The sequence below is a fragment of the Tetrao urogallus genome (assembly GCF_951394365.1).
Source record: "Tetrao urogallus genome assembly, chromosome: 1".
NCBI lineage: Eukaryota > Metazoa > Chordata > Aves > Galliformes > Phasianidae > Tetrao > Tetrao urogallus.
In genome coordinates, this window is record NC_136813.1 from 168,378,582 (window position 1) to 168,404,556 (window position 25,975).

The 25,975-nt window shown below is 36.6% G+C and overlaps 1 protein-coding gene across 1 annotated transcript in view; it reads left to right on the forward strand.

Annotated features, from left to right (window-relative positions):
- MDFIC (MyoD family inhibitor domain containing) overlaps positions 1-25,975 on the forward strand; it is a gene marked incomplete at both ends in the record, with an annotated part of 44,666 nt that overhangs the window by 7,052 nt on the left and 11,639 nt on the right. Inside the window, 2 exons of the mRNA XM_079541067.1 lie at positions 3,862-3,993; positions 25,280-25,549. Of these exons, the coding sequence (XP_079397193.1) occupies positions 3,862-3,993; positions 25,280-25,549 (402 nt within the window). The remainder of the gene's footprint in view (positions 1-3,861; positions 3,994-25,279; positions 25,550-25,975) is intronic.

The window sequence follows — 25,975 nt, forward strand, 5'->3', positions numbered from 1 at the left end:
TTACATTTGCATTATTCCCTGCACAAGTAGAGTTTGTGCCCATGCTTATGTTCAGGATAAATCACAGAGTGATCTGTGTGGCTATCAAACCCACAGGGCTCTTGGCTAGGAGCTCAGCTCAGGGACTGCTGCTCGCCTAGAGGAGGCATATAGTCATCGGTTACTGATCAGGGGGCTGAATATGTCAGTAGAACCAAGTATCTGGGTAAGAAGCCTGTGTTGCTTTTGTGACATAACCTAGAGTAACTAGGAGTGGTTTTGAGGAGAGATTGGATTTCCAAGCACAGCCAGATGCAGAACATAATGATTCTTTTCCTTCCATTATTTGAACTGTTAGGAAGAGCATCTGGTTTTCTTCTTGGCTGTCAGTTTTGAAGGTTAGTCACCGGAGAGTGGAAGAGTGTACTAGATGAAGCAGAAGCTAACATACCAAATAAATATTACATAAAATTTCTTAAGGCTAAGCTTAATTAAAGCAGAGAAGTGTTACAAATTTATTTGAAAATACAGCGGAAAAATGACATGCTTGACTGTGGCAATATCCAGCCATTAGTACTGGTGGTTGCTGCAGGTTTTATTAACCCTGTTCTGCCACAAGCATGGCACATCCGAGAAAACTAAGGTTTTTATGTGGATTTTTACTGGTCTCATGAATTCATTACCTTTTATAAAGTATCCGTAACTATTCTTACACACCTAAACCAAAAAATAATGACATCAACAAAATACAGACTCAAGATTGTTCTTGAGGCTGTTTTCATGTGTGATCAGTTGTTGATATGTTGTAGCTGCACTTCAAAAGGGATAAGAATAAAAAAAGAGATACTATGATCCCATCATCAGTTGTTTCTTGTAAGGAAATAATAAAGAAATGCCTTTTTACTAAAATTCAGGCCTGGTGCACTTCAGACAGAAAGAACAGTTGGGACACCAGTATTTGTTTATTTTCAGTGTTCTGCACATCAGTTTTTTAGTAGTGAACTTACAAAAAAATAAACACAACTTAAGGCACCATTCTTCTAAATCCCCACCACACCAAGTCTGGCTAGGATTGAAATAGGTTTCTTCACAGCAGTCAGTGCTGTGTTTTGGATTTCTGACTAAAACAGCATTGATAACACACCAGTGGTTTTGCTGTTGCTGAGCTGTGCTTGCCTCTCACTCGGTGAGAGGCTGGGGGTGGGCAAGAGGCTGCCAGCTGGAATAGCTAGACTGAACTGACCATACCATGTACCCTCATGCTCCTCAGCAAGAACTGAGAGATGGTTTTTTGGGGGGGGTGTATCTGTTGCTTGAAAACCCATGGGAGGTGGTGAGCAATTGCCTTTGTATCACTTGCTTCTGCTTTGTTTCTCCTTATCATCATTTATTACTAGTATATTTTGACCCACAGGTTTCCTCCCTTTTACTCTTTCTGCTATCTCCCCCATACCCCACTGGGAAGGGTAGGAGCAGCTGTGTGGTGCTTAGCTCTGACCTACCACATCCCTATGGAAGCATCTGACAGGAGTCTGGCTTCTCTGCTGGGTGATGAAGAAGTGGGAAGTAAAATATCAAATAAATGCTTAATGTCACTGGTGCAATTTTGAAGTTATTGTTAGGAACATTCATGGGGAAGATTTAATACAAATTCAGTAAATCAAAGAATAGTCACTCAATTCATGTTAATTGGTATTCAGTTGCAGTTGTTGTTTTTGTTTCTTAATAGTGCATTTTCTTTCTTGTTAACTAATAATATTGTTTACAAGGTTTTGACTGGCTGTTTGTCATATCCAGCTAGAACAATGGAAGTAAACATGGAAAACACAAGTAAAACCCATAAAGAAAAATATTTATATATATACTGAGCAGAAAACAAGCAGAGGAATGAAAACTAAATTCCTATGAATAATGATGTTTTCCTTGCATTCTGCACTCCTTCAATTTTTGTAGATAAAAATGTAATCTAGAACATCAGCAGCCCCACAAATGCTGATACTAATCTTTCCTTACAGTTGTTTGTTGTTTACTACATCAAATAGTAAGGCATTACAAACATGTATCCTATAAAAGAAAATTGTATACAGCAACTCTCCTGTTTTGTACTACAGCTGCAGGGTAGATATTGTTCTAATCTTAAGTGTTTTTACTGCAGTAAAGTAGATCAAGAGCAAAATCTCTTAAAATAGCTCATTTAAGCTTACTCTGTATGAAAAGGAGATTGTACTGTGCTTGCAGTTCTTTACGCTAGCTCTCTCCAGGACACTACTTATTTTCATTCAGCCTATTGCAGAGCACTTTTCAAACACTTTTGAGAGACATTTGCACCTAATGCCCAACTGCACAGACAAAATTGTTACACTTTAATACAGTCATATTTGTGTCTGATAGATATCTGGGATAAATAATTTGTGACTGAGGCCTGTGAAAGAGCTTCAAGAAAATCTGTGTTTGATTTTGGTTTTGGTTTGGAGAGGATGAGTGTCTAGAAGAAGTTAGGTTATAAAGGGCAGTATGCAAAACTCGTTGAAGTTGATGAATATCTTTCCAATCAGTGAGGTAACTTTGCACCAATCCTGATGAAACTATTCATCTTAGGATGGACTTGAGGAGATACTGACAAGGTATTGAGGAAATGGTGTTATGAGGGAGCACTAAGAGAGAGGAAACATACAGGTAGCAGGGTCAGAATTTTCAGAGGCAGAAAATAATAGAAGAGGAGCAGCAGTGCTTGAAGGCTCATGCTACTATACATATAATATGGCATATATTATTTTGAATGATGTTCAGTGGCTCAGTTTAATAGGGTGAATAACAAAGGCAGAAAGTTAGGATTTAAAGTCAGACTACTGTTGGCTACATAAAGAAACTAACCATAGCAGCTGTAGAAATCAGTGATTTTTCTGCGTCTCAGAACCAGAACAATTGCTTTACTAGTGGATATGAAATCATTACATTGTGATAAATGTTTTATATAGATATATATACATATATACACATATATATATATATAGTTTATAAACAGGTTGAAAAAAAGAGATCTAACAATTTTCAACAGTTGCTCTTTTACTTTAGTTTTACAGCAGGCATTATATCTCATACATGTCTGAAAAGTAGTTCACATTGAAATGATATAAGCTAATATTCTACATGAATATTAACTATTTCATGAATATGAAAGCTGCCACTCACCTTGGCTTGAGAATATAAAGGCCGTCAAAACAAAAATATCTGCTATCTTTTGAAGTAAGCGTAAGAATTTCTTCTCTGGAAACTTCCCTGCATCTTGTGTGTACTTGGAGAGAGAAAACAATTTTTCTTTTCCTTACAGGCTGTTGAATATAATCACTAATTCAAAATCTAATTTTTTAGTGGCACGCTGTTAAAATAAATTTAACTGTAGTCATCATTTTCGTTTCAAAAATATTGATCTTCAATCGTAAGTTGCATTGTAAATAATGGAAAACAGACTTTTGTGGAATTTCTGTAGCTTTTATATGCCAGAGGCAGAGGCACATGCACATGGGCAAGAAGTAATGTTTTTTTGTGTGTGTGACAGATTGAAATTTTTATCTGAAAATATCATGGAATGTAACTGAACATAATCAAACTCAATTGTTGTTGTTACAAAAGATGCTGACTGTTATTTTGTGTGACTAAACAAATGATGACTGAAAGACTTTTTTTTAAGGAGGGAATATTTTCATCTGGTTAGGAAAACAAAAATTGTCTTTATTAGGAGTTATATCTAAGGAAAATATATGAGATGTTAATGAAAGTTGCACGGTATATTCTCTAGTTTTTAACTTTCAAATATAAGATTTGCTCACCCAGAAGAAAAATACCAAAGAAACTAACAAGCTCACATTTCTTTTGCCTTAGAAAAAACTGACCAACAGAATATTGCAGCAGGAGATAAAGACATAAACCAGTCTTCCAGTAACCAACGTATACAGCCAGAGATACAAGAGCAGTCTGTCTGGGGAAATCGCACTGATGGTGACCTCATCAGAAGTAAGTACTTCCAGAACAAATTGCTGCCATTTAGGCTTGCTTTAGTCGTGTAAAGGGGATACTGCCTGTTGACTCCCTTAAATGTGTGTCAAATGCAATTGTTTTGCAACTGTCATGCATGTCTGAGAATTTATTTCCTGGAATGACTTCTGTCAGCATCTCTAAGAAACAATTTGAAATAACATTGTGATGAGTATGGTATAATATATTATATACCTCTACAGGATCAATATTTTAACTCTTAATTATATATTCTTCTGGTAAAATTTGTATCATTTAGTAGGCATGTGAACTGCAGTATGCAGCTGTGCTCAGTCTCGTCACCTCAGATTTCTCAGGTTATGGAGGTATACCATACTGAAAGCAGTTTCTTCCAGTTACGCTGAATCAGATGTAATTTTATAAAAAATATTTGAATCTTCAGGTAGCTAGTCCTCTCAAAAGTTGAAGAATGTGGCACAACTAGGTTTTAAACCTAAAGTGTTATAGATTGGAGTTTTTAGGTGTTTTAGGGGTTTTTTTTTCAGTTTTTTTTTTTTTGTATAAGCCCACATTCCTAGTTTATGTCTTAGGTGCTTTGAATCATAAAAAGTGTAAGATTATTCCCATTTTTGTCTTTCCAGGATCATGTGTTGTCCAAAAGATCATCTACAATTGTACTCTCCTGGGGAGAAAGTATTTTAGTTACCAGAGCTAATGCGACTTTAAAATTCTGTGAATTCTTGAATCTGGATGTTGAAGGGAGAGGCAGCATGAAAAATTCTTCTTAATTGTAGGGTGTATTCAGGAAGCAAATGGGCTGAAAGCAGAGTGGTGCTCCAGATCCCAGTCTGAGATCGTTGTTTGACCACATGCTTCGCTCTTTCTTTACACTGCTCATACACTCCACTATTCAGTCAGATAAATTCATAGTTTTTGAGCCCATTGTTGCAATTGTTCATTTTCTGTGGAATTACAGAGTTTATTTTTCTCTTTATGTGATTGGCTTCTCATAATTTATAAAATATTTCTTCATGGGCAATAAAAAATTGTTTTATATGATTTTGGAGTTTCCTTAATCCCTAAGGATTATTAATTTAGGCCCAGTACAAGCAATTGGCTGGTGCTTTTGTTGAGGATGTGGGAAGACAGGTATGGAGTTCACTCGTTTTGGAGTGTTCTTATTCTAATTCCCCATTTCTTAGTCCCAGACCTCTGGGAAAGCAAATTTATCTGGTAGTGATTTAACAGCGTGCCTGAACTATGGAAGGAAGGAAGAATCAAGGACAGTAGTATGGCAGTGTTGTGTTTCCTCTGATCTCTTTGATGCAAGGGTGCGTATTGGCTGCACCAAGGAACTGCATACATTTTTCAGTGTATGGTAAAATTTGCAGCAGATTTTGCAAGTCTCTGGTAGTGAAAAAAGTGTGAAGTGGCTTGATGGTTAGGTGCAGCTGTATGACTCTGGGATGGGAATTTAAAAAAAAAAAATAGAAAAGCTAGATACATGGTAAAATTCAGAGGTATTTTTTTGTTCTGTGCATAAATGTGCCCTTCTTGGAGTTCTTCCTGGTTCCTCTTTGTTGAAAGCAAATTTAGGTGAAAGCTGGAAGTTTCTGTAACTCTTTGTCTTGATCATTGTTTAATATACTAGTGGCTTTATTATGAGTTTGAGTAGCTGTTGTGACACACTACTTTCTGTTTCAAGTTTGATTTTTTTTTTTTTAACCCTTTGTTGTTCCTATCAGCAAACAAGGTCTTCTAGAAGGAAGGAAGAATTGAAAATGAAGAAATTAATGCAGCTTTTTTTTTAATTTTTACTTTTTTGTGTGTGTCTATGAGTAGAGAAGTCAAAATTGAGGAACAGTCTAAGACTGAATGACAGATATCTCTTGTAGCATGCAGGAGGTCTACAAAATAAACTGTATGGTAACTAAAATTAGAACAACAGAAGTAGGAGAGAGAGAAGTTGGTTTATCACTTAAACACTTAATTTTAAATAACTGGCAGTGTAGCTCAGAGTCACTTTCATTTGACCAAATCTGTTGTCTCACTGGACTAAATTTTGTGGAATATCACATATTGAAAGAAACTTGAGGTTAGGAATAAACAGTGTTTTGGCATTCAAAACTGTTTTAAAACTGTTCCTTTAAGCTGCTTTAGACAGGACACACTTCAGTTTTCTCAAGGATTAAGCAACTATTTGCTACTATCCTAGGGATTTTCTTTCTTTTTTTTCCCATACACATTGTTTTCCTGCCCCACAGCTGATACTTAATCCATTAGTGTTAGTTAGTTTTCACTTCATAAATGGTTCCAGCATTTATTTTCCAAAGTTCTCCTTGTTTGCAGCTGTTTTATCCTGCTGTTATATGGAAGTAGATTAATCAGTCAGTTTTACTGGCACACCAACAATGAAGTCCAGTGTTAGAGACTCTGTAATGACTTCATTATGTATGATTTCTTATTTGCACTTGTAAACTCAGTTTACCAGGCAACATCAATAAGCTGAAATACTGCACTCATTTTCCACACGAAGATACTTTCAGTTCACCTTTACTTCACAGTCCCTTTCTCAAGCCACTTTTAAAAAAGTTTCTAGATTATGAGACTTCCCCCAAATTACCCCTTCCATAACCTGCTTTGGAGCATCCCTTATCCTCAGAATGAAAACTATCATAATATTCTGGTCAAATGGCTGATCTTGGGAAAGTATTATGTATTTATTTAAGCAAGGAATTAATGGGCTTTGAAAAGAGCTTGAGTTGTGATGGATGAGAATTATCTTCCAGTACAACCCTGTGCTTCAAAAGGCTACTGTATACTGACATGTAAACAGGGAGAGCTAAATAAGATGGAAGTGTTTATATTATCTCTCAGTATTAATTGTTAATGGTTTTCATAACTGTTACTGGAATACTGTGTTCAGTTGGAGAAGGATCAGGGAAGAACCACAAATATCTCAGGAATGGTTGAAAACATGCCTTATTGTGGAAAAACTCCTGGAGTTCAATCTGTTCAGTATTAGCAAGGAATGACTTAGAATCATAGATCCTTAGAGTTAAAAGGGACCTCTGAAGGCCATCTAATCCAAATTCCCTGCAGTGAACAGGGACACCACAGCTAGGACCAGTTGCTCAAGGCCTTATCCAGCCTCACCTTGAAAGTCTCCAGGTCTCTCAGCCTGTCTTCATTGGAGAGGTGTTCCATTTTGTGAATCATTTTTGTGGTTCTTCCCTGGATGCATTCCAACAGGTTTATGTCTCAGACTTGCTTAGTGCCTAAGAAGCATGATGCCACAATGAACAGAAATTCAGTAAGATTGGTAAATCTGGTAAATGCTCTGACTGTAGCAGACAAGAACAGCAAAGGGAGAACTAGATCGAATGTATGGAAGTTCATTTGGGCTGGAAATAAGGTGCATTTACGTAGTTTAAATTAAAGAATATTTGAGAACCATTGGAACTGCCAGATATTCCTTACATGCGTTGAACTTGAGAAGTGACCGTTGCTTTTCAGATCCTTCAGTTTCAAAACTTTTGTGAGAAAGAGTCTCGTTTCCAGTGTAGTTCTCCAGACTGGAATAACTTGATTTTTCATATGTTTTTTTTTTTCATTTATTTGGAGCAGTGCTGTTCCCTACCCTTCATAAATGCATATATAGTTTGCATTTTGTTCAAGACTATGGAGGTCTTGCTTTTAAAAAGAGCTTAGACTTACATAGCTCCATCTGCTTTTTCTTTGTTTTCAGCAATATATTTTAAATATCTGCAAACACCTTCTTCTTATTTTCATTTTATGATCTGGTAGTCTTTACTGGAGACGTTCTGCTTCTGTTATCACTCACCTTTGGCAAGTGAGAAAGAGCAAATGTTAAACCACATAGCAGCATAGCCATCGGCAACAGGAATGAGACGTAGGAGTTTTTGCTGCTCTGCATTACCACAATGACCTGCTTTGTTCTCTAGAAAACATAATTTTGTCCTTTAAGAAAAAAAAAAAAGTGGTAAAGGTGAATTTCAGAATGTTTAGTCAGAAGTTCTATAGAGGGTAGAGGGTAGGTAATTGGCAATGTGTGCTGCCAGTTACGTAGGGGAAGGAATGCTTAGGAGAGAAGAAAATGCCAGTGCCAACACTATTTGCTTGTGAGGATTTAATCTCATTTCTGAGGACCTTAGCTATGTGATATTTAAGAAAACAAAAAACATCTACCATAGATTCAAATTGTCATGAATAATTGATTAATAATAATCCAATTCTCAAGATTAAATACCTAAAATATGCCCATGTTTTACAGATAGAAAGGTCATTGCTATCCATCATTTCCTAGCTTCAATTGCCTCTTTCTCCTCCAGGAAGCAGCCTCCTGATAAGAGTGGTTCTTTAGGGAGGGAGATGCTTCATTCAGCTCTGTGGGAATTAAACAATTTAGCATGTTCCCGTGCTCACTCTTTTATTAGTACTTTCCTGCATTTTGTTTTATTGAAATCTAAAATTAGATCTTTTTATATTTTTGTTTGATATATTTTACATTGATGTTTTTATTTATAACAGCGATTTATTTAATTATAATATTTGGAGATTCCCTTTTCCTGCTGGCTAAGTGGGTGACTTCCATAGTTATGCAAGCTTGGATTCGGGACTGTTTTTGCAATCAAGTAGATAATTTGTTGTTAGAGCTGTTTGTTCCATGTGATAATCATACAAAAGTACCTTTTCTTGTATAGAGCACAGTCATCTTACTATGATTGTGATTATTTCAGATGACTGTGTTCATACTGTCTAAAAAATAGTACCGGTTCTTGAAATAACTTAAATGGCTCTTTTCAAAGTTAGAAAGTATGACACTTACAGACTTCTTTCATTGTAACCAAATGTGTGAGTATAGAAATTGTGTAGAATAGGTTAATGGAAATTATTCAAAATATCTTGCTGAGTCTGAAGGGTATATTCTTTTACTTCAAGAAGTGATTGCATAATGTTCCCTATATATGCAGGTACTTGCTTCATCTGGCTGTGAAGAAATTTGGGGGATAGGGGGGCTGTGGATGAATAGGGCTTCAGTCAATTCAATACTTAAACACTGAAATGCAGGAATGCAGTATTTGATATTGTCTTCTTTAAAAAGGACAAGTCTTTGAGAAATCTGGCTTGTAGAAGTTAATGTAGTGTGAAGCATGTATACAAACTCCCCTCCCAGAAAGATTTTCTAATCCTTTCTCCACAGACAGCTATCCTGTGTCACTCTCCCCCTGACCTGGCAGATCTCTTACTGCTTCTGTTCCAAAATTCCTCAATTATTCTCACTCTTATCAATGAGCCTGATGTTCTATTATTATTTATTATTTATTTATATTATTATTTTTTATTCCAGTATATTGTTGTAAGATGATAAGCAATATATGCATTTTTGAAAAATGTCTTTCAAGGTGATATGCATCATTAAATGCCTCTAGAACACACAGAAGCTATAACACCTGTGCAGGACCTTTGGATTTAATTTGCTTTGAAGATGAACGTGTTTGGCTGAAGAGAAAAATAAGGATTAGCTCTTGAAATGGGCTGAGAAGTGCAAATAGGAAGGCATAAGTAGCTACTATTAGGATGCCAGTAATTTTTAGCAGTTTGTAGGTGGTGCACGCATACCTCAGATTTGATGATTCTGCTGACACTGTTAAGGTTTTTCTGTTGTGGTTTTAATGTGTAATGATAATGATTATGTCCCTCTTCCCAGTCTTACACAACCACAGTGTTTTCATTTAATTTTCATTAAATACCATTCTAATCAGAAAGATGCAATTGCAGTCTTCACAGAATCACAGAATCACCAAGTTTGGAAAAGACCTTCAAGATCATCCAGTCTAACCATCCACCTATCACCCATTTCTAAACCATAGAAATTCTCACTAAACCATATCCCTCAACACAACACCCAAACGTTCGTTGAACATCTCCAGGGTTGGTGACTCCACCACCTTCCTGGGCAGCCCATTGCAGTACTTGATCACTCTTTCAGAAAAGCAGTGTTTCCTAACATCCAGCCTAAGTCTCCCGTGGCGCAGCTTGAAGCCATTCCCTATAGTTCTACCACTAGTTGCATGAGAGAAGAGGCCAAGCCCCAGCTCACTACAGCCTCCCTTCAAGTAGTTTTAGAGAACAATAAAGTCTCCTCTGAGCCTCCTCCGGGCTGAAAAGAATGCAATGTGAGACTGAGTGTTTTTTGAAGCCATTGGTGATCTGAGTGTCACTGCTGCAGTGTTAGTGGGATGCAGAAGGTTTCCATGTAGCCTCTGCCCTTTGACTCTAGGTTGAACGTTTTGAAGCGGTGTAGTTAATGATGGACTGTGACTGGTAAGAAATTTGCACACCCTATGGTGAATCCATACTAAGAAATAAAAGTTTTGCTTTTGCCAATTGGTTTGTAGAACAGTAGTTAAACTTCAGTGAGAACTTTATGCTGCACCAGATGACCATGTGATAAATACAATATTGTGCATATCACAGATAGCCAGAGTTACCTGAAGCCGTTCTTTTTTTTTTACCTTACTTCTGACTCTGAGAACATCATCTGAATATATGGTCTGTGGCTGGAGAGGTTTGGATGGCAGTAATCATCAGTGCCAGACAAAGGGGAAGTTCTTTAAGTAACGTAAAGATGACTGTGCTTACTGTGTTTTGGTCTGAAGTAAGTTGTATCATAATTTCAGAATATTTTCACTGTGTTCTATCGGTGTAGTCTCAGAACCCATGTTCTGTTGTGCCTTAGTGCAGGGTAATGCTTATTCTTTTCCTGATTAGTTCCTCATATAGGGAAAAAAGCACAATATGTTTGTAGTGGTTCCTTAAAAGGAAAAATAGAACTCTTGAGTGGGTTCTGCATGAAATGTGATAATACAAAGCCAATGAGTCAGTGTAGTTTCAGTCTGCTATTTTCAGTAATAATGGTATTCAGTTAGCCAGTTTTAGCAAAAAAACACCAAATTACAAAGTGCATGGGAGTATCGTCATACCAGTTGTACTTTTGGGAACCTGTTTTCTTGTAGAAATGTCTTGAATGTAAACCATGGCAAAACATCTGTTTTTTGTTTTTGTTTTTTTTTTTCCAATGTTTTATTTTTGTTATCATATGTGGATCACTCAGAGTAATTTTATACACCTGGAAAATAGTAGTGCACATTGTGTGTACATCAAAATTCTGAAATTAATTCTTCAAAATTTAGAGAGCCAAACTAGTTTCTAATCTTCTGAATGCTGTATTTACTGATATAAAAAGAAAAGATGAAGAGGGGCTTAAGGTTGCATCAGAAGACTTACCTAAGTAATTATGGTTAAATATTTTTCTTCTTTAAATAGCGATCCAGAGGAAAGTAAGGTCTGAATACTGCTTACTTACTCTGCATTCTGGTAATATCTACAGTGCCCACAAGTGCCGTTTCCCTGAAAGTATTTTTGTAAAGGACGAGCAAAAACAGGGGCCTGTGGCCTATTTGCATGTTGTTGTGCTGGTTTTCTGTTTTCTCCTAAAAATAAAAATATTTTAAAAAATCATGACCCAGACCCAGAAGATCCTTTTGAAAAACATTCAAATGTCAAACAGCTGTTTGGTCACTCACGCTATTTCTAATACTGGTTTTAACTCATTATACTAGTGAGGTATGCTTCCAGAAATATTGAGGTTTGATTTGAGGAAGTGATGAAATACTTGCCACCTGAGTCTTGGCTATTCATAAATGAGCTGTAGTGTTCTGGCATGTAGGAAATACAGTTTTCTGTGGTGACTTCTGTTGAAATTTGTGATCATGAGTACTAAGAGCATTCTAGCAGCATTGTAACACAAGAGTTTTCAAATGCCAAGTTCTATATTGGGGCACATGGAAATAAGAGACAAATTCTACTTGAAAACTTGCCTCTCTCTGAGTCTGTGCAAAATCTTGTTTGTCATGTTTTTACTTAAAGGCTGTAAGTACTGTGACATTTGCTTAGAGAAAATTGTAAGATTGAGCAATGTTAATATTAATTACAGGAGAATTTCAAGTAAGAAACTATTTCCTGATACAGAGATTCCTCAAGTTTAAGTGAGTGTATTGATTTATGGCTCAGACTTAAGGTTGTATAATGTTTGCATAAAGTGTTATGAAGTTTGCTTTTGAGACAAGTCAAGTAGAGCAAACTGTTAGGCAGGCCCATAAAATATGTGTCCTGTGAGTCAGATCTGACCTTCAGGGCAAGTTTTTGCCCCAGGGAGATGGTACATGCTGTTTGCCTGTTCCTTAGCAGAGCAGGAGTAAGCTTGCCTTCATGTCTGGGTGGCTCCAAAATGCATCTTTCTTGAAAACTGAGACCTCTAATCTGGTTAGAAGGCACCCCTCTTTATTAGGAGACATGCATCTTTTGACTGCTATTCTGTAAACTGCAAGTTAAAATAAAATTCGTATTTTAACAGAAAAGCAATGAAAGATTTGTCTGAGGACCACAATTGGCCGTATGAGCAGTTAAACTGGAGAACACTTTTTAGGTCTTCTGTATAGATTAGTGAATAATACTCATTTTGCTTGAATTTCCAACACAAGGAAAATATTGTGTTTTGATAAGGTGATTTGGGATCATCCTGACTGGAAAGATTTGTCTGAGTCATCAAATTGAGTTTTTTGTAGAGGTGACTGAAAAAAAAAAATAATTCAGATGATAAGGCAAAATAAAGAGCTAAGTTGGGATAATGCATATGGAGATTTCATATAAGTAATTCTATTAAACTAAGCCAACTCATTTAACAATTCAGTATTCACTTTGTGAACTTAAAAATAAACAATTTTCCCTCTTAAATAAATGCTAATATTAGTATATTCTCCCTTTGTAGTGACAGTAGTTAATATTGTATTTGTAGTGTAAAATCAGTATTGATAAATATTTTTACATGGAAATAGACCTTTCAGTGGAACTATATACAAACCACTCTAGGAAGTGTTTTGTTGTGTACCTTTTTGTGTCTGAAGTAGTCATAACGTTCTTCCCCATGTTTCATAACCATCCTCATCACAGCTATTCTGTAAACTGTTCTGTTCAGGCTTGAGACTTGGAAACTTCAATCCAGTGTGAGTTTGTATTTAAAACAAAGAAGACAGTGTTTAACTTCAAAAAGATGCGGAGGGGGAGAAGCAGCACAGAAGGAGAAATTTCAAGGGAGGAATTTTGTTAGTGGTTAACTATTTTGTTCTTTGCTCTTCTTATTTCCTTTGTTGTTTAATTTAGCATTGTGTCTGCTTGATTTTCTAATTCCGTATGTATGTTAATGTTCTACCTAAGGAATCTTTGCTCTGTAATTCAAGTGATAAACTCAGTTCTTATTTTAAATAAATTCTTCTGTTTCATTTGTTTGTTTTGACTATTTGTGTATTACATGGTATCTGCTCTGTGACCAAAACGTTCTAATGGGGAGGCCTTATTTACTGGTATGCTCACCTGTTGAACAGCAAATAACCTGGCAAAAACTTTCTATTGTTGACATAGCTGCATCCACACTGGAGATTCTGCTGGAATAGGTGGAATAGAGTGAGAACTATGGCCCACATTATCGATATTTTTTCAGGTATTTGTGGAACAAGTCCTTGTGGAAAGGGAAATATGGCTTGTTTTCTTAGCTCTTGCACATGCAGGGGTCTACTTTGCTCTCAAAACTTAAACTTAGTGTTAAAAATAATCTTCACAGATACTATAAAGGAATGGCAATTGAAAGTTTTAATCATAAAATCTTTCCTTTCGATATGGTAGTTTTGAAGGAAAATGAAGAATATGGATTCTTGACATCGTGGCTATCATGGTAGAGTCAGGGTTGGAGGGATGTTGAAGGTTTGTTCTCATTCTTAATAAACCATGTTCAGAGCCCTCTTTTCCATATTAATTTTATAAATTATGAATAGAAAGAAAAGGATGATCCATTCTTGTTCTGGTTACTGTCTCTGGGGCATTTTTCTCTTCTCTGCATCATTTTCTTTACCACACCCTTACCCCACTTTTTTTTTTTTTTTTTTTTTTTTAAATTATTACCAGTCCTTTTTAGTGTTTCCCTACTTCTTTCTCTATTACAATAACACAACTGTAAGCAGTGACAGGAGGGTCATGTTTAGAGGGTGGCTGGAAAACTCTAAAGCGCTTCAGTATAAAGTCCTGTTCGCTTTGACTTGGTGTGTTAACATCAACATTTTAAACAACTTTGTAAGTAGCAATGAGAACCTTCTTACTAGAACCATTGTTTTTATTACTGGAGAGTGAACAGTAAATTAAAGTTATGAAAAGGTATGGTATGGTGGACTCAGGAAAAAGACCAGATGTTAAATGTAAGAGCGCACTATGAAAATCTCAGCTTCTGAAGTCATGTTATTATGTGGGATTTAAATTTTCATAAAATAAAAACATTGACTTGGTCTTAATCTTTGTAGTTTCTAACAAAAGCTGAAAGTTAAAGACTCAAAATTGAGAATGCCAATAGAAGGGACATATTTAAAGATAAAATGATTGATAGTATTTACATAATCTGAGTTGGCAGTACTGTGCTGGAAATAAACCAGGAATTCTGTCTAAATAAGCAGGACACTAATTAAATATAAGGTAGCCTGGGGGTGTTCCCATTGTATTCTGTTAATCCCAGCAGCCAAAGCAAACAATGTGACACAGTAAAATGTAACTAGTTGTGGTGGAGGGACAATAACAAAAAGGGTGCTGGTGTTAATTCCTAGAGGCAAGGCTGTGGCAGCAGTGTAAATAAAATGGCAGATGGCATGAAACTTCAGTAGAGTTGATAAGGATGTTTCAAAAATGCTGCACTTGTGTCCTTTTGGCGGTTGGTTTGTTGTTTCCTAAAGTTTTTCTTCCTGGGGCCAAGAAATGCAAGGAGAGAGGCTGAGCTGTTCCCTCAGTGCCAAAGAGCTGCAAAGCACATAGGGATGGAGGCATCAGTTTGGCTTGTTGATGGCTAAACTACTTGAGCTGCTGATGCTGCTGAAGGCATGAATGCTTCTGTGGGGCTGAAGGTTTTTGTAAAAAGCAGAGGAACGTTGTCTGCATGTAACGTAGTTGCTGTCTTTGCTGTGGAGTGAGGGTTGCTGCTGGCCTTTTGATCCTTCTGGGAAAGAAAGGGTTCCTGCTTGTGCTGTGACTTACTGAAGCTCTTGAGCTGTGAAAGGAAAAAAAAACACAGGCATAACTTAAACTGTTATGTTTTCATTTAAAATGCTGTTTCGATCTTAGGAGTCCTTCTGCTTATATGCAAAACATATAACATATAACATATAACCGAGAGTTCTTAGACGTAAAAACCAGTACTTTTCAGTATAAAGAATAAAGCTGATGTAGCACAAATTTCAACTGTTCTACCTGCACTCCATTTAAAAGAAGTAATTGTGATTGGTGTGATAATTAATTTTCTTTTTCCCCCAAATAAAAGGAAATGTGTCTTCTAAATAAAAGACAAAGCAGAAGGTTTTATCATAAAAGATCCTGATTCAAAGCATGGACCTCATCCAAATTTAAATGCTATAGGAGTATTTCTAAATAATAGGTGAACTAAATAAAGTTTTATAAGTTGGAAGAAGTATTTTTAATATTTAATAGAGAACAAAAATGATTCCCCATGTATGCTGAGTGCTTTTGAACATGTTGAAATAAGAAAATTCGCTTTCTGTACGTTAGAGATAAAACCCAGTATTCTACTGCTATTCAATCAATTTTGTAGCATAAGGACTTGCAAGTGCTACTGGCCTCTACTATATTGAAATGGCTTGAGCATAATAATTTCACAGAGATTTATATCTTGTTTCATGAACAGAAAGGAGAATCAGAGTTTTAGCTCAGTTGCAGGGTGAAATGAAAAAAAGTTGTATGGATTGTCTTATACAACTGAGATAATTTACCTATTCCTTCATATGATCTGGTACTTTCTCCTTTAAATTAATATGATTGTTTCTCTGAATCTTTGTGCTCGTCACTGGTGATTGTTAATGCGACGCTATATTTTTCTAGCAGTGCAGATTTGCAATTGTGTGACTCTGATATCAGAGCTTTCTTGGGAATTGTTTGAGCAGCTTATGTTTTGCTTCCTTTCAGGAAACTTAGTGCATCGTTTTACAGGAAGTTCAGTCTTCACCAGACACAGTCAGCACTCTGACATTTGCTCTTCTGTAAAGGCTGTGTGCATGAGCAGCAGGCAGAAATGCAGATACTATGCAGATACATCTTGCTTCTCTTTCTCCTCCCTTTTTGTTTTTTTTAGTATTGGGAATTGGACACCTCATACATTCTGCTGTGTTTCCCCTTCTCTTTTTCCCACTGACAGTCACTTTGTTAATCAACCATTCTGTTGCAAAGACAAAATTAAGTATTGTTGTGGACCTCACATCCAGTCGCTGCTGACACGGGATTTCCATTTTCCATCATTCATGTGTTGCTGAATGTGGCTGATTGCTGGCCTAGGCTCCTAGAGCCTCTCTGACCTTTAGCAGAAGGGGAACTGTTGTTTCAGCTCTATCTGAATCACCGTGGAAGTATGATTTTCATTTTATTTCATTGCTTATCAATGAATGGCTTATCATTTAATTATTTCCTTACGTGTAAAGTTTGTAGCAAATGCTTCATCTCTAGTGGATTGTACTTAAAATTTTTCTTCTTTTCTGCCCTCACAGATCAAGAGGGCTCATCTCATCATATATTTTTCCCTTTCCTTTATTCTTCCCCTCCAGTGCTGTCTTCTACTGGGTGTTTACTATCTGCTCCTTTTGATGTTTTTTTTCCCCTGCTATTGGCTTAATAGTGTAAAATCCCAAGTTTTTGCATGTTCCTTTTGGCTACTCCCCATGTGCTTCTCCTCTTCCATTCTCCTCGCAGCTGTGCTTTACTTCTTTCTTCCTTTGGATTTCTGGTATTTGATAGCTGATGCCAAACTTTGCATCAGCTCTAGATTGCTAGAAATAATAGCACAGAGAAAATGAGTGCAGCAGAGGGGTCAGAATCTCAGATATCAATTTATATGTTTTTGTTATGATCTTCACTCACTACCTTTTCGCATTCTCCATTCTTCTTGTTGTCCTGTTTTTAATCCTGTATCTTTGTGCATCTTGTTAATTTTGTTGATAGCAATTCCGTGAGGTGTTTAGAATTACAGAGATGATGCAAGACAAAGCGGTAAGAGCAGGGGCTAGAGATATCTGAGCTGGAGCACTTTTTGGAGTCTTGGGAAATTCTGTATATAGGGTCAGTGGTGAATAAACTTGACCTTTGTGTGTTTGTCTCTCAAAGGTGAGTGCTGAAAGGGCTTGGCTGTGAAGCCAGCTCTGCTCTTTGCCTTACCATTCCTACAGTTCAATGATAACTAGTTTGTCTGTGGTTGTTGACCTTTGGAGGAAGGGAGTAGAAGATGCTGGAGCCAAGAGGACCTGTTTGTGCACTGGTATAGCCTGTGGCTATTAATGACATTCAGGTTATCTCTCCTGTCTGGTACATCCTGTTGTGCCGCTTATGAGGCAATACCCAGCAAGAGATATCCTGTTGTTTGTAGCTTCTCTTTGAAGTTTGTTTGATTTGGGAACAAGTAACACAGTGGTGAGAGGCATCAAAACTCTTCCAAATATTTGATTTAATGTGTTAGTTTCATGGGACTCCAGTGCGCCTTTATGCATTGGTATAACCATATGTTGTAATATGTACTAATTGCATAAGTGCTGTAATTGTCATGCCAACAGCTTGGATTACCTTTTTGCGCCTGGTGGTTAATTAACCTTCCTTTCAAAATTAGAGCTCCAGAAGCAAACAGTGCTGTTCCTCAGTGAGATGGGATTGTATTGGTTTTGCACCCCTTTGTATCCTTCATAGCATTGGGGACTGTCTTCACATTTATTGAATTACCAATTATTTATGGTCAGGGAATAAATCACTTTTGCCACTTTAGAAATTAACAAAAACTAATACTCTGATTCTTATTCTATGTATCATTTTGTTTTTATATCCGGTTTCTGTAAGACACCATTCTTTAAAAAGCAACATTTAACAAGAACGACAAAAAAATAAAGAGAATCATTATGCCTCTAAATAAGTAAGCTATGTGGAAAACATAGGAAGAAATACCTAAGCATTTTACCTAAATAGAAAAAAAATCACCTTCAGAAGTCATCAGTGAATATGTAAACCACCATTAGTATGCACACAGAATGCTGGAATGATGACTGTAAATTAATCCGGCATTGCACATGTCTGTGCCATGTCTGCCACTGCTGTAAGTAGTTGGAATGCCGTGAAACATAAGAGCAAATACACTGCAGTTCTTTTCCAGTTCCCTAGCAGAACATATGAGGTAGAAAATGGGTAGATAATTGTTTTAAGGGGAAAGCTTGGAGTAAAATTTCCCACTTTTGAACACAGCTTTATATAGGAATCTATTTCCCAGAAATCTGAGTGCTTGTTACCTACAATGGCCTGTTTTGTGTTTGGGTTCTTGTGGATTTTTTATGGCAAGCTACAGCTGTTTGTTCTCATGATTCTTCAGAGAGAGCTGCGTCCCACTTTATGTAGATTTAGTATAACAATCACTGCATTATGTGAATCGTTTTTATTTCTATGTTACGTTCTAGAAAGAATTTTTTTATCGTCTGCACAGTTTATCATAAATGCCGATATTTTCAGACTCGCTGAGAAACACTGCGGATGGTGGCAAGGTTTGTGTATGATAAGGAAGCAGAGTTTGCTGATAACCTAATGGTAATTAGAAGACAAAAGGATGTTCAGAGTTTTGAGGTAGCTGTTAGATGACAGGTGATTAAAAAAATGTGAAGGCTTTACTCAATCTAGCAACGATGAAAATTTGATGTTGATGTCATTAAAAAAATCAGCAGGCATTTCTTCATTTTGAGAAAACACTTCAGGGAAGAGGATTTGTAAATACAGGAATTCACTCCACGTGTTCAGTTGCCTATCAACTTTGTAAACCTCTGGCTACTGGCCCTTTTCATGCTTCCCTGTGGTAACTGCTTCTTTTGGAGTATGTCAAAGACGTCTTTAAACAATTTCTGCAACTCTTCAAACAATGTGCGAGATCCTGCGGTGCTTCCAGAGGAAGGCACTGCAGGTGTCTTTGCACAGATTGAAGAGTACTTTGGCACCTTCTTGTGCACATGTGTCACCTTCTCAACCCATAAACACACATGCACACATGGCATTCTCGTTGGCCCTTCTCAGATTGAGAACTGACAGCCTTTTCCCTTTGTCCCCCTCCAGCCCCATTTCTGTTATACCTCGCGCTCCCTGGATGTTCTCAGGCATATTTTAACAAGGTGTTCTCAGTGTGGGCCTTGCAAAACTCATACCAGCAATTTTACTGCAGTATTTTCATTACAAAGGGCATCCTGTTTCATAATAATATATTGTATTCATTTTGAAGATGTCCTCGTGTCTTACAAGAAACAGTTCTAAAAAAGTGGTTGATGCCGTTAGTTGAACTTTGTTTTCCTTGTAAAGTCAGCATGGTATAAAAAATTCAGTGTGAAAAATTGATTTTAAAAGATAGATTGTACCTTGATGGTACCTTGTTATTTAGTTAATGTATGCTTTCTATGATATGGAAGCTGCAGTATATGCCATTTATGTCCTAGAAAATATTCAAAAATAATTGCTGACAAAAGCCACTTCACACATTGACTCAGAGGCACATCTTGTAATCTGAATGTTAATATTCTGGATAGCTAGGCAGAGGAAACTATTGATGTAGTTTGAAGATCCACATAGAGACTAGTCAGGATTTTAGTTAAAATGTGGGGAGGGAGAGAGACTGAGATATTTGAGTTCTCCCAGTTTCACTGAAATTTTATGCTTATTGAGCATATAAATGCATACATATAATTTGTAATAACTTTGAAAAGGTGAGATTTTTCTAGTCAGTTTGAAATGTTGCCTTTTATATTTCAGGAATTTATATCTTTTCCAGAAGCAATGTGGAATTACCTTAATTTTACTCTAGAATACAGGCAGCTCCTGGTTTTACTGTACAATTCATGTCTATCTGTCATGTGCTTTATTTTTCCCCTCAAGCTTGGGTTTGTGTTATGAAGCAGTACTGATAAGGAACAGAGGCCTGATTCTTACCTTCCTCGCATGTGGTCTCTTCAGTGTGATCCATGCAGAGCGAGCAGGAGCAGCTACCACTGAGATCAAACAATTTCCCAAGCTCAAATTAGCATGTAGATCTTGGCTTTCAGCATTAACAGACCAAAGCAGGACCTCTCTGTTTCCTAAAAGAGTTCATCTGCTTATTGCAGATGCAACTGCAACTTTCTGGGGGAGGCAGAGAAATTCGAAGGATATTCTGAACTGAAATCCTATTTTGTATTGTCCCAATATTTGAAAATGCCAAAGGTTATATTTTTTTACACCCAGCAGTTGTACGTTTTTGTTCCACCCTAGTCCACCTGGAAAAATATTGCCTTTCTGACCTGATCTGATGTCGTGAACTGATTTGTCATAAATGAAGAAAATAAGTGCTCTTAACTCTCTGGGTGTGTGTCAGATGACCAGGCTGTAACCGGAGAATGCTTTTTCCATCGGTGGCATTGGCCGGCCTATAAACTCCACGGGCATCTGTATCAGCTGCCTTGGAATTGCTTTTGATGTGATTAGGCTACTAATTAGCTGTCTCAATTTTTCTCTCCCTCCTGATGCTTTCTTTTGATTCGCTTTGACTCTGAGGAGGCTGTATTCTGTGCATGTGTGTTTTTTTGTTTCATCTAAAATCCCTAATGATAGCTTAAACTGTCCTCTTTTTGATGAGCGTTTCCCTGTGTTTACATACATTTTTCTGTTAAATGCATACGTCGGGATTTTTCTTAGATGAGTAGCTGTTATTTTGTAGAGGTATAAGCAACGTACTGTCAGTGGGCATACGTATCCACTTTAGGATTATACAGTCAGAATGTGCATATTTACTTCATCCAAAACCATCAGAATCACAGCAAATGTTTAGTATGTGAATATTCACCAGATAGTAACCACACAATTAAATAAGAGCAGAAGTGACTGTGTTAAGGCCCAGTTTGCAGTGACAGGGAAGCAGTGAAACGCGCTAATAGATTATATGCTATAGCAATATATTGCCTTTTTATTGCTTTTCCACAGGCAGCAGATTCATGTATAGTTATTACTAGCTACATTATCTGCTGGTTTTCTATCAAAAAAGATTCAGTGTATTGAATCATTAATCCAGTATTTATCATTCTTATTGAAAATCCACTAGTGTTAGTACTGTATGAAATATTGATTTAAATGTACTGGTTTTGCTAAAAATTAAAAACATATTAACCTAAAAAGCACAGTATTTTTTAGTACATTTGAAACTATTCATTGTGGATGCTTAAACTGACAGTATTTCTATGTTGTGGAAGGAATTAAAAAAAAGTCTTCAACATATACTAAGTGACCAATGCCATCCTGATTTGAAGATGCTGAACATTCATCCAACTCATATTTGAAATTTCGATGTGTATTGCTGTTACTGACTATCAAGAATAAAATTTTTGCTCATACATAGTGTAAAATGGGATCTTTTGTAGCAGCACACGGCCTGTTTAGAATGATATAACAGGCGCTGAATGTTCACATATCAAACAAAATGCCATCTTTCTGTAGAAAAGAGGTGTCAAAAAGTTTCTTTGTACCTTTAACGCATGTGATTATGTAGTACAAAATGCAGAGTTTGTAAAATTTCTTGAATATACAGGCAAAAAATGAATAATTCAAAACAACTCATAAGTTCTACATTCTATTGTATCTTTTATAACGCAGGCAGAAGATAGCATTGTGTTCCCAGTAGAGCTGAATTTGCACAAGTTACACCTCTGAAAATGCCAGATGGTCTATGGTCTACTTTTGAGAGCTGTCACATATGTAAAGATTTGAAAAAAGAAAGACAGCTGAATGAGAGCAGTGGATCATTAAAGAGAGAGTGAGAGTCCCTGGGTATCACTGTGTTTTAAGAAGCATTGTGTCGTTCCCCATATTACACTTCTTTTTTTTAAGATAGACACAACCTTTAAAAAATAAGGTAAAAATATTTCGGTTTTAAACGGAGTGGTTGTGGCTTAATCGTGAAACTGTCAGTTGCTTTTGTTCTTTATACTAGAATGTGGTCATATGGTTCCTAATTGCTTTCAAGTGTTTTAACCATAAGATTCAGGTCTCCCTAATGCAAAATTATCAATAAAGTTAAAATAAATTTAAATTGAGATAACTAATTCATTTGGGATTTTGTTCCGTTCTGACTTGACCTGCATATCACATGTGAATACTGTAAAGTCAGTCAGCTAAAAAGTTGTGTGGTAATGAAAAAAGACAAAAGTAAGGGTACTTTGGGAACAGGATTATCAAAAAATAAAAAATAAAAAAGCACATCTCCCACCCCCCCCCCAAAAAAAAAACTAACAACAACAAAAAAACACAACCTGCCCTCCTTAGTAAAAGAAATAATGAAAGCAAAGCCAACTAACTTGTTAGATTCCTATTCACCCAAAATTTGATAGAAAATCTCATAATTTTGTAGATTGAATTTGGGGTAGTTTCCTAAGTTATTGCTTTATAATAGAGTACCAGAGGTACACAGACAGTTGCAAACTGCAGCCACCAATTTAGCTGGCTTGGAAAAGGTCATAACTGTCAGTTTTAGAAACTCGCATGTTTGCGTGTCCAGGCATACAGAATTTTTAGTACTGTCTGTTGCTTGAATGTACTGAGGAAGGATAACCCCTCTGTATCATGTTTAGGCTATCACTACCGCTCCACAGCTGAGAATCATAGGAAGTGCAGTATGAAGAAAGTGTCTTTGGATGGAACATGAAAAACGCTTTTCCTTAATAACATTTAAATCTGAATGGGAAAATGAGAATAAAGCTATGAGGAGTTAGGAGCATGAACACTAAACTTTAGAGAGTATTAATTTTGATTCCTGATGCTGCTATTGATTTCATTATTGACTGACGTTAGGTCTGCGTTAAGATTTTTTTTTAATGGAAGGAAAAGGTTTTTTTTGCGCATACATGGAAAATCCTACACAAAGGGTTCCTTGTATTATATTTGTAATGAATCTACTCCTGTTTCACAGTTGTCTTGGAACTCTTACGATAGTTTGGAAGTGTTAACAGAACATGTGTGCAGAGTTGAAAAGTCCCTGGGGTATTCAAGAAATGTGTGGATGTAGTATTTAGGGACATGGTTAGTGGGCATGGTGGTGATGGGTTGGTGATTGGACTAAATGATCTTAGAGGTTTTTCCAACCATGATTCTATGATTGTATGCACTGATGCAAAGATATTTTCAGTGAAAGGAACAGCTGCTTCAATATTGCCATTGAAAGTATTTTGGGACAAGTTAGTTCAAGCGCTCCTTGATAGCTTTGTGCTGCCGCTCTGGAGCAGTTACTGCTGGCAATGGAAGGGAGTCACCTATGTCCCTGCTACATCTTTGGGGAGACTAATAATATACATGTCTACCCCAGCACTTCCTTTCTTTCCTGTAACATACAGTTCTCACTTATGTAAGGTAAGAGTACTGTTAGGGTTGCCTTGTCCTACTCTGAAGTTGTCAGTGTGGATTGTCTTCTTAAAATTGGGCATGTTGTAGCTAGAAATATCCAACCAAAATATCCAATGGAAAGTAAAAAATCAACCAGTTTTTTTTTTCTTCAAAATTTGAACTATTCTAAAAATATCTCTGCCTATGAGTGTGACCAAGACTTAGATTAAGACTTGTCTAAAGTTTAATCTGGTGAGTTGGTAATCATTTGAGGGAGCAATCTGACGATGGTATCGATGTCCTTGATAAAAGTCCTTGAAACTTCGTTAGGCCTGTTTAGAACTCAGAGTTCTTTTAAAGACTTTGTTGCTGTGCGTGTCCTTGTAGTATTTGTCCAAGTTTAGTCATATCAATCTGATCAGTGAAGCTGTTTCTTTTAAAGGAAGTTAACTATAATTATCTACACATTTATATCTTATATGTAATCTACAAACAAAGCTACAATATGAAATCATCAGAAAATTTATGTGAATCATTCGAAAAGAAAACGAACTGCAATTCTGAGCACTGTTTTCCTTTACTAGTGATTCTGTTTAATCTTGCTGCATTCAGAAGAATATGGGCTTTTTCTTCTGCATAAAATCTGAAAATGGTTGAAGATAGGCCTGCTTGAAAACCACTTTATGTCCAAGCATGATAAAGTAGTATTTTGATTAGGAGAGGTGATTGGGCTGATGCTTTTTGATTATGAAATTTTGTTGTGTTACTATCTGTATAGTTTAATTAGTTTCAGAAGCAAATTGGATTTTTTAAATAAAAATCCTTAATTGGAAACCAGTGTTTTTATTACAAAGATTCACATTAAAAACTTATCTTCTCTTTTCTTTAGATATATACACTTTAAATACATGAAGTATTTCCCATATTATTAAGAATAGACTCCTTTATGATACTGTAGCTTAACAAGGAAAGGAACAATCAAGTTTCATGACCTCTCATTAGAATGATTTTATAACACATTCTCTTGGAGTCCTAACCAGGACGTTGCAGATTCCTACCTTGACAGATTTTGTATTTTTTTGTCTGACCATTTCATTTTGCTGTCATTAAAACCCTAATATGTCCATTATGGCCGTTTGTAACTTCATGATTGTGAAATACAGTGGGGGACTCTAGCCTGCCATGGCTTTGTGCTGTGTTCCCCACTTCCTGACAATTTTGAGTGTTTTTGTTCTTTCTGGCAATCCATGAGCTTAGTTTCTAACTAGTATTAATTACTTGAATATTCTTATTCATATCTAATATGCTGGTCTCTTGTGGCTGTCTTTGGGGGTGGCCTTCCCTTGTTGCTCTGGTTATTTTCTAGAGACTGGCAGGTTGCCCAGCCAGAAGTTTCACTTCTGTTACTGCAGACTCTACCTTCTCTTCCATACTTTTTTTTTTTTTTTTTTTTAATTTCTGTTTCCCTAATTCTTCTTTGGGCTCCTTTTAACTCAGTTTTCATTCTTTTTTAATCCCACTCTGGGCTTTTTCCTTCTTCCCGTTGCTTGCCTTGTTCTCTCTGCCTGATTCAAGGAGAACCAAATACAAGTGCAGTGCTGAGCTAGACCTCATCTAGACATGAGTGAGGCACTTCATAAATGTTTAATTATAATTATTGTTAATCTTTCTTGTTTTGTCTGGGGATGTTAATTTTTGCCCAGTCTAGCCTAAAGTATTCAGTGTTCAATTTACAGTTTTAATTAACACTTTCTTTCTCTTTCATTTTAAGCACAACCTCAACGTTTGCCTCAGCCAAATACTTCAGCACTGGAAAGGGGTGAGGAAGAAAGTGGCAAAGTGCAAAATGGCCACGCAGGCTTGAGTAATGGAAGTGGAATGCACAACGGGGTCAAGCATGCATCTGCAGACAACAGAAAACTTTCATCTCCTGTTTCAGAAAAAATGCACAGGAAAATTCAGTCCACCTTGTCTGTCAACAGCAGTGGCAGCAAGAAGAGTAAAATAAGCTCTGCGTTTTCTCAAAAGCCTTCACCTGAAGGTAAGCAGAAATTCTTATTAAAAAAACAAATGGAATGAAGACTAGCCAAACCCTATTCTCACTAATAATTACACAATCAACTGAAAATAATTGAAGAGCATGACTCATGCTCCAGAAGCAAATAGAAATCATTATGATAAAAAGCAAGTTACTTCCCCAAAGGAAACTATTAAGTATTTGAAGGAAATTGAAGCAATGGGAGATTTGTTGCTTTCAAATATTATGCCAACATAGTCTGGTGATGTTTTCTTCTTTGTAGTTAGTATCATGAACTGACAGAAACTCCTGTCAACATCATCACAATTATATCAGGGAAAAGTTAAAGCAGTAGATGAAAACACAGTAAATACTTACTTGCATTAATGGCAGGCTCCGGAAGAGTAGAATTTGCTTTTGAGAATGTTGTGTTAGTAGATATTCTGACTA